Source organism: Neophocaena asiaeorientalis, unplaced genomic scaffold, assembly GCF_003031525.2.
Source record: "Neophocaena asiaeorientalis asiaeorientalis breed wild unplaced genomic scaffold, Neophocaena_asiaeorientalis_V1.1 scaffold256, whole genome shotgun sequence".
Lineage (NCBI taxonomy): Eukaryota > Metazoa > Chordata > Mammalia > Artiodactyla > Phocoenidae > Neophocaena > Neophocaena asiaeorientalis.
This window is the reverse complement of record NW_020185324.1, coordinates 3,855,655-3,870,738: the sequence shown is the minus strand read 5'-3', so window position 1 is coordinate 3,870,738 and position 15,084 is coordinate 3,855,655. Positions and strand designations below refer to the sequence as shown.

Sequence of the window (15,084 nt, the reverse complement as noted above, 5' to 3'; positions counted from 1 at the left end):
CTGGGGTCAGAATGGCTACTGAAGATGAAAGCATTATGGCAGCATTCCCAAACTAGAGTCCTCAAGTATATTCTTGTAGACCCTTGAGCTTTCAGCAAGAATCTTTATGTTTTTTATTTTGTGGCCTTATTTCAATTATAATCTTAAAAAAAAATAAAAGCATATTCTGGATTACCTGGAAGACTAGAACGAATACTGTTCTGCAATTTTAGTTTCCACATTTGTATTTGAATTTATCATAAGGTTGGCAGCAAAGTGTATTGCATTATTGTCCAGAGCCAATGAGAAAAGAATAGAGAGAGACTTACTGTGTAAATTACGCCTTCATACCAAGGGAAGGCTAAATGATGTCCCAATGCTCTGTGTAGAGGAAAGTTTCACAGCTCATTTGAATATAGAAGCATAATGGGAGAACCAGCCATCATGAAGTACGTGTTGGTGTAGGGTTATCAAACTCGAAAGATCCTGCGCTGCAGCAGTCAATACCATATTCATGTTGCAAGAGGTAATTTAGTTACAGGACAACAGCATCATCTATCATATCAAATTAATGTTGTTAAGTTTAATGTTATTTTTTTAGGTTTCTTTGTACTTATTTCGTAGGTCTTTTGGTTTATGATTATATGAGAGGTATAAGCATAATAAGTTTAAAGCTAGATTTATTTTTATGTACCTAAGTAATATAATGATAAAAATAACTAAAATTGATACTGGCCAGCTCAAGGTATTTTTCTTATCATAGGGGTCCTATATTGAGAGACACTGAGCTGTGTTATTTCCAATATAATCATAGTGAAAATTTAGTTTCTCCAAAATTTTAGAAGTATCCTCTCTATTCTTTGGTGCTGCTGCTGCTGCTAAGTTTTGTTTATAAAATACTAATATGAAAAGTCCTTGCTTTTTGGACCACTGACCTTTAAAATTTTTTTCCTTTTTAATCTTCTTAAATTTGCCCTCATTAAGCTGTAATTGGCACCATCCACAATAACTTTTTTTCTGTTGTGTTGTCATGGTAACAGATGCATCTCGAGCACTTCCAGAGTTTGGAGAAGTTGAAATCTCTTCTCTGCCAGATGGTACTACCTTTGAGGATATCAAGTCACTGCAGAGTCTTTATCGAGAGCACTGTGAGGTAAGTCTTTTCAAACACAGTCGGACACGTGCTAAGTTTTGCCAGGCAACTTGCTAAAGCAAAATAATCAAACATATTCCTAGAGGACAGATAAAAGTTACTTCATATTTCTTTGAGCACTAATACGTTATCTTTTCTTCATGTCTCGGGGAGAATAAATTTTACTTTCCATCTTCTTAGCCTATTCTAATACGAATCCTTTGATGAAGCAATTCCACTTCTAGGTACTCCTTCTAGAAAAATGCTTACATGTAGGGGAAGAGATAAGTGTACAGGGAGCTTGTTGCATTATGGTTTTTAATGAAAAAGATTGCTTATAACTTCAATATCTAACAGGGAACTGAATAAATAAAATATGGTATGATCTATAGAGTAGAATGCTATGCAGCCATTAAAAAGAACAGGCAACTCTAAATGTACTTTTTGGAACAAGCTTCAGGATTTGTTTTTAAGGGAAAAAGCAAGATGTAAAACAGCAAGTATAATATATTATCACTTGAGTGAAAAAGAACATGTTATATACATCTCTCCAGAAGAAAGAACAAAATATTAATGCTGGTTGCCTTTGGGAACAAAACTTAGTGACTGGGAGTCAGGGGAAAGAGACTTAATTTTTCAATATACTCTTTTTACTTTTTGAATTTTACATGATAGCTGTGTATTTCTATCAAAACTATTTTCTAGAAATGTTTTATAAAGCACTTTAGGTGTTCCTTCCAGGGATCATTGAGGCTCTAGTTTTGTTTGTTTTGTTTTCATGGTTAATTAAGTTTTCTCTTGGTGTTTTCCATCCCTACTCCTACTCCCTTTCTGAGTATCCTATATCAAAATTGGCTACGTTGTCTCCAGGAGGTGAACTCTCTCCAAGCCCGCTCGTACCTGCAGCTCACCTGGTAGAAAGAAGATAACAGATTGCAATAAGAGTCTTCTAAAGTACCCCTCCTTTTGAAAGAGGAACAGTTTAGAACTTAAGTAGCTTTATTCCAGGGCTATTTATGATCTACTTAGAAGTAAAAGATAATCCTTGGGCAGTCCTCCTGACTGCTGACAATGCAGTATGCAGTGAGAAGTCTCAGCTCATAACATTCACAGATTTTTTTTCCCACTCCAGAAATAAGAACTGCTTGAGTGAATCTGAGTACTTGTCAGGGGTGCTAGATTATTAACAACCAAGGGCAAGTTCTCTCTTTATTAACAAACTGTGTGCCAGAAGTGTTTTTCAACATGTCCTACCGGTTTGTTGTTCCCAACATTCCTTGTTATGATGAAAAACACTTACTATCTGTTTCTCTTTGACTGCTTTTCCCAATATTAGAGAATTTCTGGTTGATCCTTACCTATCTAGAAAAAAATTTCTCTTTCTTTCTGCATGAATACCATGTATATTCAATGAAGATTTACATAAAGATTCTCTAATCAGTTTCTCATTTCTCTGTGTTCAGGTGAACCTTGCTTCAAGCAACCCCGCCTACACAAATATATTTTGGATTGTTTTAAGTTGCTCATATTTATTCAAAATATAACTTGGAGCATGATTATTTACATTACTAAAGAGTATACATTAAAATTAATCTAAATGAAAAATTCCCCCAATAAGATGAAAATATTCTTTGGATTACAAAATTTTCATTAATTGCCAGGAATACTCTATATGAAGAGATATGAACATATATAGTAATTAATCTGCATGGGAAATGGCAGTTCATAGAATGATCCTCATTTATTTCGGAGTTACCAGTGTTCGTGCCACCTCTCATGGGGCATAAAGACATATATGAAAAGGAAGAATTCTAATTATTTTTTCCTGTCACACTTCCAAACTTTTCAAGGACAGGTGCCTGAGTCTCGGATCCAGTCCTGTAAATGGTTGTTTGCCCTGAGCCAGTGAAATACAGATTATTTTAAACTATATTTGGCATACATTTTAGTTTGAACATATTTAAAAGTGGGTGGACAAATGATAAAATGTTTTATTCATTTGTAAAACTGACTAAATGTGGCTGATATGAATGTCCTTTTCGGAAGAATTATTTGAGATTATTTCATTTGAAGAGATACTTAATTTAAGGTGCACTGAATTTGTGACTTGCCTTATTTTATTTCATACTTCCTATAATTTATGTTTTTTAAGAAAGATTAATATACCCATTTTGGCTGTTATTTGGAATTTGCACAGTTGGCTTATCAAAGATATTTTGGAAGTATCACTAGTTATGTAAGGAACAAATATAATTTTCTACACAAGATGCTCTGACAGTCATTTTTTTCTTTTAATATATGCATAGTGTCCTTACAGCAGTCTCATAGCTAGAAATATGTAAGGTATTATATCAGATATTACTAATTGCTTCATTAATAGACGTCTCTCAGAATGTGCCTAAACTACATTTGGGAAAGCACAGCTATAATAATTTGCCTCCTGAGAAGGTTTTGGGTTTTGCCTGGGAGCAAGGACATCTGGATGCCTTTCCTTCCAGGGCTTGCTTTTGTGTTTTTATTGTTGCTGATATTAAAGGGTGAGGAGAGTGTTAATTAATTAGTCCCCTTCCCTCCATTTTCATTTTCCAACTACATGCAACATTTCCTACTAGTTCCCAGAACATGCCCCCAAACGGATTTTGCTTAATACTTGAATTGGTCTCAGAGTGTTTTTGTATAGAACATCAATTATTCTCTGTATCATGCACAGGGCCAGATCTACACGGGTAGCACAGACTCCAGAATTACAAAGTTACAGTTTCCTCTTTCTGCCTTAAATGTTCAGATTGATTCTCTCGATTGCCCCTTGCTGTCTCTTAGCTTCTATGAATTTTGCAGATCTTGAAGGGACTGTTTTACGTGTTTTTGTTCTCAGTGCTGATGACATCAAACACATTATACTGAGGACTTGTCTTTTATACTGAAAATAATCACAGAATCACGTGATCTTTGTACAAACAAGTTTTGGTTTTATGACTGCTTTTTATCTGAAGGCGAATTTGCAGACTAATTGCAATGGCAGGGTGAAATTAAATATGATCATCAAAAGTTAATGAAAGTGGCAAATTTTAGCATCATCAAAAAAATAAAAATGTCCTTGATGCAGCTGGAGATCTAAGAGATAAAATTAAGGAGGAGGAGGTGAGGGCCCCACCCCCGAGGTTAGAAAAGGAGATAGTCTTATAGCTTCTTTCTAAAGGGTGTATGCTGAGAGAGGATTGAATGTGAGCCATTCTGTGACCACAGAGAGGTGCTTGCTGTGCTTTTCTTCTGCCAAGACAGGCAGTACCCTCTGGAGGTCAGCCTGACTCTGTAGTTTCTGCCCTCAGCCTCTGCTTGGCTAGGAACACTCCAGAACCCATGGTCAGCAACCCTAACCAGAGCTGATTGAGCCCTAACTCCGTCTGCCATACACAAGCACCTCCATACCCTTCTCTTCTGCTTTTTTTTTTTTTTTTTTTTTTTTTTTTTTTAATGGCTAGTGGACACAGCTAGTCCAGTAAAGACTGATGTGAATTGAATGTATGTTCTGTGTCCCTGTGGATCTGAGAATAGTAAGGGAACCGGGGAAGTAGTGGGTTAAGGAATGAAAGAAAAGTTAGGGAAGCAAGCATGAAAATGGAGAGAAAAGAGAGAGGAAAAAGTAAGGGTGGGACGTGAGGTCATTCTGGGAGGAATACAAGTTACCCTGCTTAATCATTTAAGAGTTATTTCCCCCAGTTTTTTCCTAGCTAATCTCTTTTGTTTTCCCATTTCCATTGGCAAAATTTAGTCCAGTTTTACCATATTAATTTATGAACCCAAAAGTATCTTTACATTTAAGTCTTGTTACAGTATGTACTCCTCACACATCCCCATAAGAAATTTTGTAAGGTAATATCAATAACCATTTTGTTTTTTAGGCAATATTGGACGTTGTTGTGAATCTTCAGTTTAGCCTGATAGAAAAATTGTGGCAAACATTCTGGCGCTATTCTCCCTCTACTCCAGCTGACGGCACTACCATTACTGAATCAAGGTCAGAATCAACATGCTTTTCCAATTCATTTTCATGGCTGAGTAGATGTCACAGCTAACAAATTAGAGATATGTATACCAGTTGTGAACCTTACCTGATAACATTAATTGAATAGATTGAAATAAACCACAAACTACTCTTTTGAGGTTTCAGCGTGTGTATTATAGCTCCCATTTATATTGATTTGGGGGACTGCAGTAGAACTATTTCATCCTCATGGAATTAGTATCATATCTGCCTTTCATACCGTCAGAAAGTATTAACGTGCATAGGCAGCTCTGGGGGAGTGTTATATATATCCAGCCGTGTGGCACCAGGGCAATGGTGGTATAGTTCTAACCTCAGTAATATTTGATAAACTAAAACTATTTTTAAAGTCCATTTTCTTTTTTATCCTCATTTGCCATCTATTCATTTGCTACATTTATTCACACCAGCAATCTGAGTGAAATAGAAAGTCGACTTCCGAAAGCAAAGCTGATAACTCTGTGCAAACATGAGTCTATCCTGAAATGGATGTGTAACTGTGACCATGGGATGTACCAGGCTTTGGTGGAGATTCTCATCCCCGACGTCCTTAGACCTATTCCTAGTAAGTTAAATGCAGACAAGTACGGATGCTTTTGTTCTCATACATTCCACCCAGGAAGTTTTGGGTAGTGACGTTGCAAACTAGAATGATTCTAATCTCATTAAATTTGCCAAATAGAAAACATGCAACACAGAGTATTGCATGAAAGCAGCCTAGAGCAAAACTGTAGTAAAAAGGGAAAAATTCTCTGTTTTTCAATCTTTCATTTTCTTTTTGACAAAAAAGACAACCTATAGATGTGACAGCCCCAATGACTAATTGCAAGAACACTCCCAGGCCAGTCAACCATGTGAAAATCATTCTACCCAAGGAAAAGGGTTTCCTTCATAAAGCCCCGAATTTTTGAAATCTGTAATTGCTAGACCAGCCTCTTTCATGTTTGCTTTTGATTTGAAATGAATTTATCTTGGTTTCTACTGAAGTTGAATTTCTTTATAAAAGCATTTACTTTGTCACCGACATCACGTTAAGAACTACAAATGCAGTTTCCATTAACAGTAATGGTTAACTGGCATTTTGAGAGAAAAATCAATGTACCTGCACTAGCAGTGTATGCCTGCCATGAAGCAAATAGGAATTACGTAGATAAATTAGATTACTTTTTTAAGTGATAGTGTTTTTTAAACTACCCTGTTGCAAACAAAGCTATTTTTTGCAAGTGTCACTATAAGAGCCATCATGGATACTTGTGTTAGAGACAGTTGAAGTGATTTTAGGTCTACACCTTTATGAGCACCTACTGGTAACCTTAACTTTTAAAGATATGGAACAGTATTGCTACTCTACAATGACATTAATAAGGTAAAAGCAATCTTTTAGCTTGTAAAATTAGCAGCCATGTACTCGAAGTACACTCTTCACAGTTAATTTGTGTTAAATTATTCCAGAAAATATTTAAATAGGGATTTAGCAAGAAATGGTGAAGATACTAACATTTGTATGTTTATACTTTCTTTTTTAAAATATGATAACAGTGGAAGATATGAGTTATTTCATATGTTCCCTACCACCTTAAAATATATGCTTAGACATACATTTACATATAATATCAATGAGCACACACATAAACATACATAAATTTGTATAGAAATTAGTTTTTTAAAAATCCAGCTGCCATGGTCTCACATTTTTATAAATTACTAATATTTTCTACCTTATCTGCACCAAGTTTCCTGACTAAAGATTGATTAAAAGTGATGTTGTCTTGGAAAATTTCAACGTGTAAATTCTCTACTGATTTATGTTCCAGAATCTGATTTTCCTGTTTTTGTCTTGCTTCCTGTGCTCTGAGTGATAATCTCTAGAGATGTTTAAGAGAAGTTGCATAGGGTACCTCATTAGCCTGTGACATCTTGCCACCAACACAAAGTTCTCTCATGAGATATAAGAAAAGGTGTCAGTGAACGCTTTCTTTTTTGAGGCCAGTCAACAACATCAGTGTTCATTAAACAATTCTAAAATCTGTTGCTTCTATGTTAGCATCACAAGACTTTAACTTGTAAACTCAGCGGTTCCCTAAGTTAAATCACGTATCAAGTGTAGTTGGCTTTAAACCCCAGAATTTTTAAGCACACAATACACATGACCTTTGTTTTTGGCAAATTTTGATTTGAAAACCGTTTTATTTTGTCAAGTAGTTTGTCTCTGCATTCAGACAACTCAAATTCAGGAATTATGAGTATAGTTTTACAGTTTCTCTGAAATTACAAGGTGCATTAAGGTGCCACCCTACCAAGTAAATTTGGAATTTTAATTCCTGTTCTATAACAAGACTTAACAAAAATAAAGCTTAAAATACAGTGTAGATCACTATCTTCTGATTGTGCATTTTAATATGAATCATAAGCAGGTTGAGACAAGTTGGCTTTAGAGTAGTTTTAAATTTCTAACCATCCATTCATGAGAAAAAGTTGTCAATCTGCACAATTTAATCTGACATGAATCCCTATAGAGAGAACAAACTTAATTTTATTTTTGAAAATTTAATTTTCCTGGCTACTAGTACTTCACTCTACCATTTACTGTCCAGATGGGATTCCTTTTTTTAGCCAAAAAAGTCTGCATATCACACTAATTTAAAGTCAGCTTGAAGCTACTATACTCTAAAATACATTTATCTGAAAATGGGGGAAAAAAAGTGAAGTGTAAAAAATTGTGTAAGAACTCAACTGGTAACACTCAAATGTACAATTTATGATTATAATTAAAGGTGACCCAAAATGTCATTTAGTACAAAAAAGGAAAAACTTACAATCATTTGAGATACAAAGCATATCTTTTTATTTTACAATCTCCCTAGCGTTAAATGTGTCTAAATAAAACAAGACCCATATTAAATTTTTTAAGTAACTTTTCTCAGTTCTTGTTTTTTTCAGATTAAATAATTATTATATATTAATTACAGAAAACTACATAATACAGATAGCCAAATTGAATCGTATACAAAATTTTACTGAGTTTCAAAGAGGGTCTTTAATTTTTTTTTCCACTGTTTTTCATTTCCATTCATGCCTGCCCTCCATGGTTCCAGTACATAATACAACAGAAAAATATTTTTCTTTCTTTTTTCTTTTTGGCTGAAGTGAGAAGCTTTGGAAATTTCAAAAACTTAGTTCTCAAGAAATTTCCAGCTCAGTGTTTCCAATAGATGATTCTCATGGTTAAAAGTCTGCACTTCTTGAGTGTTTTTCCTAATCAAAATGTAGCCATCTCAGTTTCTCTTCTGTCATTTGACCACTTAAAGAAATAATTTTTAAAAATTAGTTGTTTTTATTATTGGAATAGTAAAATGTATGTCTTTTGCAATTAATTTGAGTAAGTTAATTATTTCTAACCCTGCTTTAACAAAAGTAGTAAAGAAGCATGTCAGACTCATTTGAGCACAGAAAGAAAAACCAAGGAATTTAATCCCATCATTAACATTAATATGCTTGGGAGCCTTGGACAAAAATGTAACCTCTCTGTCTCTTATTGTGGACTACCAATTGTAAGACTTACCCACATTATAGGGAACCCACAGGGATTTATTTTCTGTTGTGGGTGCTTCAAACACTTACTTATTAAATGTCTAAAACTGCTCCCTACACTGTGGAGCCTTGGGCACAGGTGAAGTAAAATGCTACTGACTGAATTACTTGTTGAACAAGAGAAGAATTCTGTTTCCTATTATACAGCCATCTCAGTAAGCAGATCCGTTCTTATAAAATAGTCATAATCACCCCTGTTAACGGAAAATGCTTCTAATCTTTTTATGACCACCATAAACACTACTCTCATGGGACCTATCCCTATTCAGGTTTTAACAGAGATGTAAAGAGTATGGAATGGACTGTTTTAGGAATATCTTAAGAATATTGGCCTCTGTGACAGCAATTTCATTTTCACGGTGATCTTTTATCGCTACCTGCCAGTGAAATGGAGAATAGTTATCCAGAAGTATCAAGGCAGGCAATTTTAATTTTACCTTACTTTTCAACACGAGTGAGAGATATCTACTCTAATTGACATGTTCTAATGTAAAGAGATGCATAGAGAAAAAGAGAAAGCTTTGCATTATTTTCTTTTTAACTAAAGAAGTGAAAATAGGTTAAGAGCTTGAAAAAAGTCAAGATAAAGAATTTCTAAAGAAAATACTTAGCCTTTGAGCACAAAGCTGTTTTTGAAAAGAGTGTTTTGTCTAAGATAAAAAAATTCCATAAGTATATTCACAACTGGTATATGTTGCTATAAGCAAAAATGTTTGAATGTTTTCATTTCCCAACAAAGTATCATAAGTATCTGGGAACAAAATAGCTTTAAAAGACAAGCCCATGATATAATATTTGGATTCTTTCAAAGTTAGGAATAATGTTAAATAAAGTCCTATCAATGAGGATAATATAAGCTCTGTGCTATTTCACATGTTGTGCTTGCATGTTTTCCCTTATTCTAGCATAAAGATTAATGTTCTTTGGTATCTTTTTCGTTCTGCTTTTATTCTTTAACATTTAGGTGCCTTGACCCAAGCCATTCGAAATTTTGCAAAAAGCCTTGAAGGTTGGCTTTCCAATGCCATGAACAATATTCCACAGAGAATGATACAAACCAAGGTACACTTTTATGTCCTTGCTTTTTCTTTTGTCTTTAGGAAATCGTTATGAACTATGAATTTTCAATCTGTCCTATCAGCTGATATTATGTAGAATATTAATATTATAATAAACTAAATCTTTTAAAATTGATTTTTGTATTTGTATCTTATAACCATGTGGTAAAGAACTTGCACAAGATATGTTGTTTGATGATACTCTTTTCAGAGAGACTAGAGAAACATTTTAGATGTGGTGTATTTATCAGCCCTTTTCTAAAGTGTATATTTAAGATTGCTTAATTTCAGTTATTGAAAAGAACAGCCTAGAATGTTCAAATAGTTTCCATTTGAGTTTTAGAATTTTTAGGTCCCCTACTATACTCATTGTATTCCGAAATGTTCGTGTAAATTAATAACCATTTGCTTTTCAGGATGTTTTGGTTTTTTAACACTGGAGAATGCTTTTGTGAATCAAGTAATCATTTTTTTAAAACAAATTTATTTTATTTATTTAATTTTGGCTGCGTAGGGTCTTCGTTGCGGTGTGCAAGCTTTCTCTAGTTGCCGCGAGCAGGGGCTACTCTTTGTTGCGGTGCGCGGGCTTCTCGTTGCCGTGGCTTCTCGTTGCGGAGCACGGGTTCTAGGTGCGGGGGCTTCAGTAGTTGTGGCTCGCGGGCTCTAGAGCACAGGCTCCATAGTTGTGGTTGGCGGGCTCTAGAACATGGGCTCAGTAATTGTGGTGCATGGGCTTAGTTGCTCCACGGCATGTGGGATCTTCCTGCACCAGGGCTCGAACCCGTGTCCCCTGCACTGGCAGGCGGATTCTTAACCACTGTGCCACCAGGGAAGCCCAAGTAATCATTTCTTAAAGAGAACAGTTATCTCATAGTTGATGAGTATATTTCAGGAATGTGGATTATTTAGCTAGAGATATGAATTCTCCTCTCCACTTTGTCCCCTACTAACCATGTTACTTTAGGTTAATCTGTGAACATACATGACAGATTGGACTGATTCTGTCTAAACTTTGATAACAAAAATCACATTTGTGGCCTTTTGTCAGGGTCTGTATCTACTGTCAGATGCCAGCAATATGCCTTGGCTTTCAGTTTGAGAGTGTAATTGAAGCTCTTGTAGCTGACAAGTCTGTGATAGCACAAGTCTGCTTCAGCTTAAGGTTTGCAATAACACATTCTATCTCTAAAATGTATAGGACACATTTCATGAATATGCCCACCTTAGATTGTTGCTTTGGAGCTGTGCTGTCAATATAGTAGGGCTAACCACATGTGGCTATTTAAATTGTAAGTTTAATTAAATTGCATCGAAATTTACTTCCTCAGTCACACTAGGTACATTTCAAGTGCACCTTAACCCATGTGGCTAGTAGTTACCATACTGGGTAACACGTAAGTAGAGAGTTTCCATCATTGCAGAAAGCTCTCCATGGTAGTGCTATTCTAGAGTGCCACGTTCAGGTGGGCAAATAAAGGAGGTGCTATTTGATTATGATGGTCAGAGGAATGTTTTCCAACTTGCAAAGTCAGTCATAGTTATAACAATACTTTCAAACAGCTAAAAGTACCTCCTGCCCCAGTGTCATCAAAGTGGATCTGGTAGCAATCCATCTGCAATATGGGCCATCTCACTGATCTCTAGAGTTGATTTGGGTGGTTTACCTTGGAGGAAGGTGCCTTCTGCTATTCCTCTCTCACGGACATGCAGCCTTTTTTCAGCTGAGCATTTAATCAACAAAGATGATCTAGCGTGACAGTGGAAACAGCATAATGAGGTTGTGACTGAAAGTTATTATCAAAATGCCTGGATTCATATCCCACCACTGTACTGTAGCTTCTGTGTAACCTTGAGCAAGATCGTTAACCTCCCTAAGTCACAACATGTGTCTAATAGAATGTTTATGAGAATTGAGCAAGGTAATGTATGTTAGGCATTTAACACAGTGCCTGGCACGTGATATGTCCTTGATTAGTATAAACCACAGAGATGGGAAAATGTGAAATACTCTCTTTGGGGGTATGTGAACGTCCCCCAAGTTCCACGTGGTCCTGAAACATCTCACTATCAAGATAGAGCATCCTTTGGCCTGTGGAACACCTTTTACCGCTCAGCCAACTGACTGTGCAATCAATTGCTTGTTATATACCCATAGTAATTTAATGTCATTCCTGTAAATATGTTAAAGTCCTCATTAGATCTGCTATTCAAGTAACAAATTTTCATGAGATCATGAGATTTAGATATTTACCTAGACGTTTTCTTTGTCGTTAGCTTTGCTATCTTTCAATATAACCCAGTTTGTTCAGGGTTTCAGCAGGAAAAAAATGGTATATCCAAAGGGGAGGATAATTGAATAGAGTTTAAGAAGCGTCTGTTTCTAAACGTGTGAAAAGAGTTAAGAAAACCAAGGAGGAATGGTACAGCACCCCAGGACTAGCAAAATAGTGGGAAGCCTGCCCATCCCTAGGTCTGAAGGGGAAAGAAGTGATTATGGCATCAGATCTTCTCCTTCCTCCAGAACTGTGGCCTTATGAAGGAGAGGGCAGAGGTTGTGAGGGAATTAATAATTTGACTACTTTCTTCCATCCTTCAGTCTCCTACCAGTGCCTTTCATTGGCCAAACCCAACTGGAAGCCAAAGGGCAAGAGAGGCAGTTAATGTAATCTATTCAGTTTAGTCTTCCTGGGCACAGAGCAGAATGGAGAAGGCCGGAAAGTACATTTTGAAGGACAAATGGAGATTTTTCTGGATAGCCCTTTTACAGAAATTCAAATTCTGAAGAGTTGCTTGTATCCGATAAGTTTATTAGCTATGTATTTGCTAATAAAGTCTTTGAGTGTTCTTATTTCACCTCAGAATTACCCACTCCTATTTCACCTCTATAAAATAAAGGTAAAAAGAGTGAATCTTAATAACAGTGCTCTGAAAAGCATGTTTTTTAATCCAGTTTAAAAAGTGGGACTGGATAGTGTGGTTTTCCAAGTAAAAGGAAAAAATATTTTATTTGCTTAGTTTGTAGTTGACTGTCGTACAGAGAATAAGAAATGAAAATCAACATTTTTCCTACTTGTCTCGACTAAATCATTTCTTGCTATGGATTAGTAGCTACTTGCAAGACTGGTTTAATTAATGGTGCACTCAGATGTCGAAAAATGTGGGAGTTTGTTTTAGCCTTGACCTCAGCCTACTCAAAAGGAAAGTAATACTTGGTTTAGAGGTTTAAATGCTATAATTTACAAGTAAGCTCTCTCACCAAATGAATTTGAAATAAGTATCAGAGGGAAGCATTTAAAATTTGGCAAGGGAATAAAGATTTGAAGATTGCAGTGGTTTCTTTTACTGGAGGGGGAAAAAAAAAATCCCAACTTAATTGGATTTCTTTACAGGTTGCAGCTGTAAGTGCCTTTGCCCAGACTCTGCGAAGATACACGTCGCTCAATCACCTGGCCCAGGCAGCTCGTGCAGTGCTTCAGAACACTTCTCAGATCAACCAGATGCTCAATGACCTCAACCGTGTCGACTTTGCCAATGTCCAGGTACTCTGTTTTCTTTCAAAACGTGTCTTTTAATGAAAAGTATCCAATTTTTTTCTTCTTAATTAGGATCATCATATTTCTTTTCAAAGTTACATCAATTCACAGGCACATCTAGATTCACAATATCCTGAAAGAGGAGAGTTTTACTCAGCTATGGCTTTACTCCTCTGTTTTGCGGTTAAAGTCTGCTAATATTTATAGTGCTAGATCGCAACATATGTCACCAGGGTTTGCTGAATGATTAATAGAGTAATGATGACCACAGTCAGTGAAGTTTGGTAGGCAGGAGATGAAACGCTTTCATCTACTAGCTGTGGGGTCTTGGGCAAGTTCCTTAACTCTTCTGGGCTTTACTTTCTCCATTTTATAACACATATCTTAGATTACTGTTTAAGTATTTAGTAATATGTAAAGCCCATAGCACCGTGACACGCACACGAGAAATTTGTTTTCAAAAGTGCCCAACCTTGGTTCGTGCCCTGGTCCGGGAGGATCCCACGTGCCGCGGAGCGGCTGGGCCCGTGAGCCGTGGCCGCTGGGCCTGTGTGTCCGGAGCCTGTGCTCCGCAGCGGGAGAGGCCACAACAGTGAGAGGCCCGCATACTGCAAAAAAAAAAAAAAGGGGGGGGGGCCCACCTTGAAACTCTATTTCAGAGTTTACTATAGGTACCTGGTAAATACTTGTTATTTGAAAAGAATTAGGTGTAACATATCTGACTCTTTTGATCATCCAAATGAAAGAATAAATTTTTAACCTAGTGATGAAACTACTCACTTGTACATCAAAGTACACGTAAAAAATAGCTACTTTAGGAATATTATTATGGAATCCCAACAAGTATTTTATTTCAGATACTAAAATAATGACACTAATTGTTACCAATGAATAAAAAACAGTCCATGGCTCACTCAAAGCAAAAGCAACAAAAGATATATAAATATTGAACATAATCAAAATTTTAAACTTCTGTGCTTCAAAAGAGACCATCAAGAAAATGAAACGACAACTTATAGTATTGAAAAAATGTTTGCAAATCATATATCTGATAAAAATTTATATCTAGACTATATAAAAAGAAGTATTATAACCCAACAATGAAAAGACAACCTCGTTTTAAAAATGGGCATAGATCTAAATAGATATTTCTCCAAAGAAGATATACAGATGTCCAATAAAGTACCAGAAAACTCATTCAGCAACCACCAGGGAAATACAGATTAAAACCACACTGAGGGGCTTCCCTGGTGGCGCAGTGGTTAAGAATCCACCTGCCAGTACAGGGGGCACAGGTTCGAGCCTTGATCCAGGAGGATCCCACATGCCACACAGCAGTTAAGCCCATGCGCCACAACTACTGAGCCTGTTCTGTAGAGCCCACGAGCCACAACTACTGAAGCCTGTGCGCCTAGAGCCTCTGCTCTCAACAAGAGAAGCCATCGCAATGAGAAGCCCGCGCACTGCAACGAAGAGTAGCCCCCGCTCACTGCAACTAGAGAAAGCCCATGCACAGCAACGAAGACCCAAGGCAGCCAATAAATAAATTAATTAATTAATTAAATCTATAAAAAACCCCTAGATACCACTTCACGCACACTAAAATGGGTATTATCAAAAAATAAAACGGGTGTTATCAAAAAGACAAATAATAGAGCTTCCCTGGTGGCACAGTGGTTGAGAGTCCGCCTGCCGATGCAGGGGACACGGGTTCATGCCCTGGTCCGGGAAGATTCCACGTGCCGC

The 15,084-nt window shown here is 36.5% G+C and overlaps 1 protein-coding gene across 6 annotated transcripts in view; it reads left to right on the top strand.

Moving 5' to 3' along the window:
- RFX3 (regulatory factor X3) overlaps positions 1–15,084 on the top strand; it is a 284,844-nt gene that overhangs the window by 230,867 nt on the left and 38,893 nt on the right. For all 6 annotated transcript variants that reach the window (XM_024734283.1, XM_024734289.1, XM_024734284.1 and 3 more), the window contains 5 exons: positions 1,020–1,132; positions 5,014–5,129; positions 5,567–5,721; positions 9,712–9,809; positions 13,195–13,344. In XM_024734283.1, the coding sequence (XP_024590051.1) occupies positions 1,020–1,132; positions 5,014–5,129; positions 5,567–5,721; positions 9,712–9,809; positions 13,195–13,344 (632 nt within the window). The remainder of the gene's footprint in view (positions 1–1,019; positions 1,133–5,013; positions 5,130–5,566; positions 5,722–9,711; positions 9,810–13,194; positions 13,345–15,084) is intronic.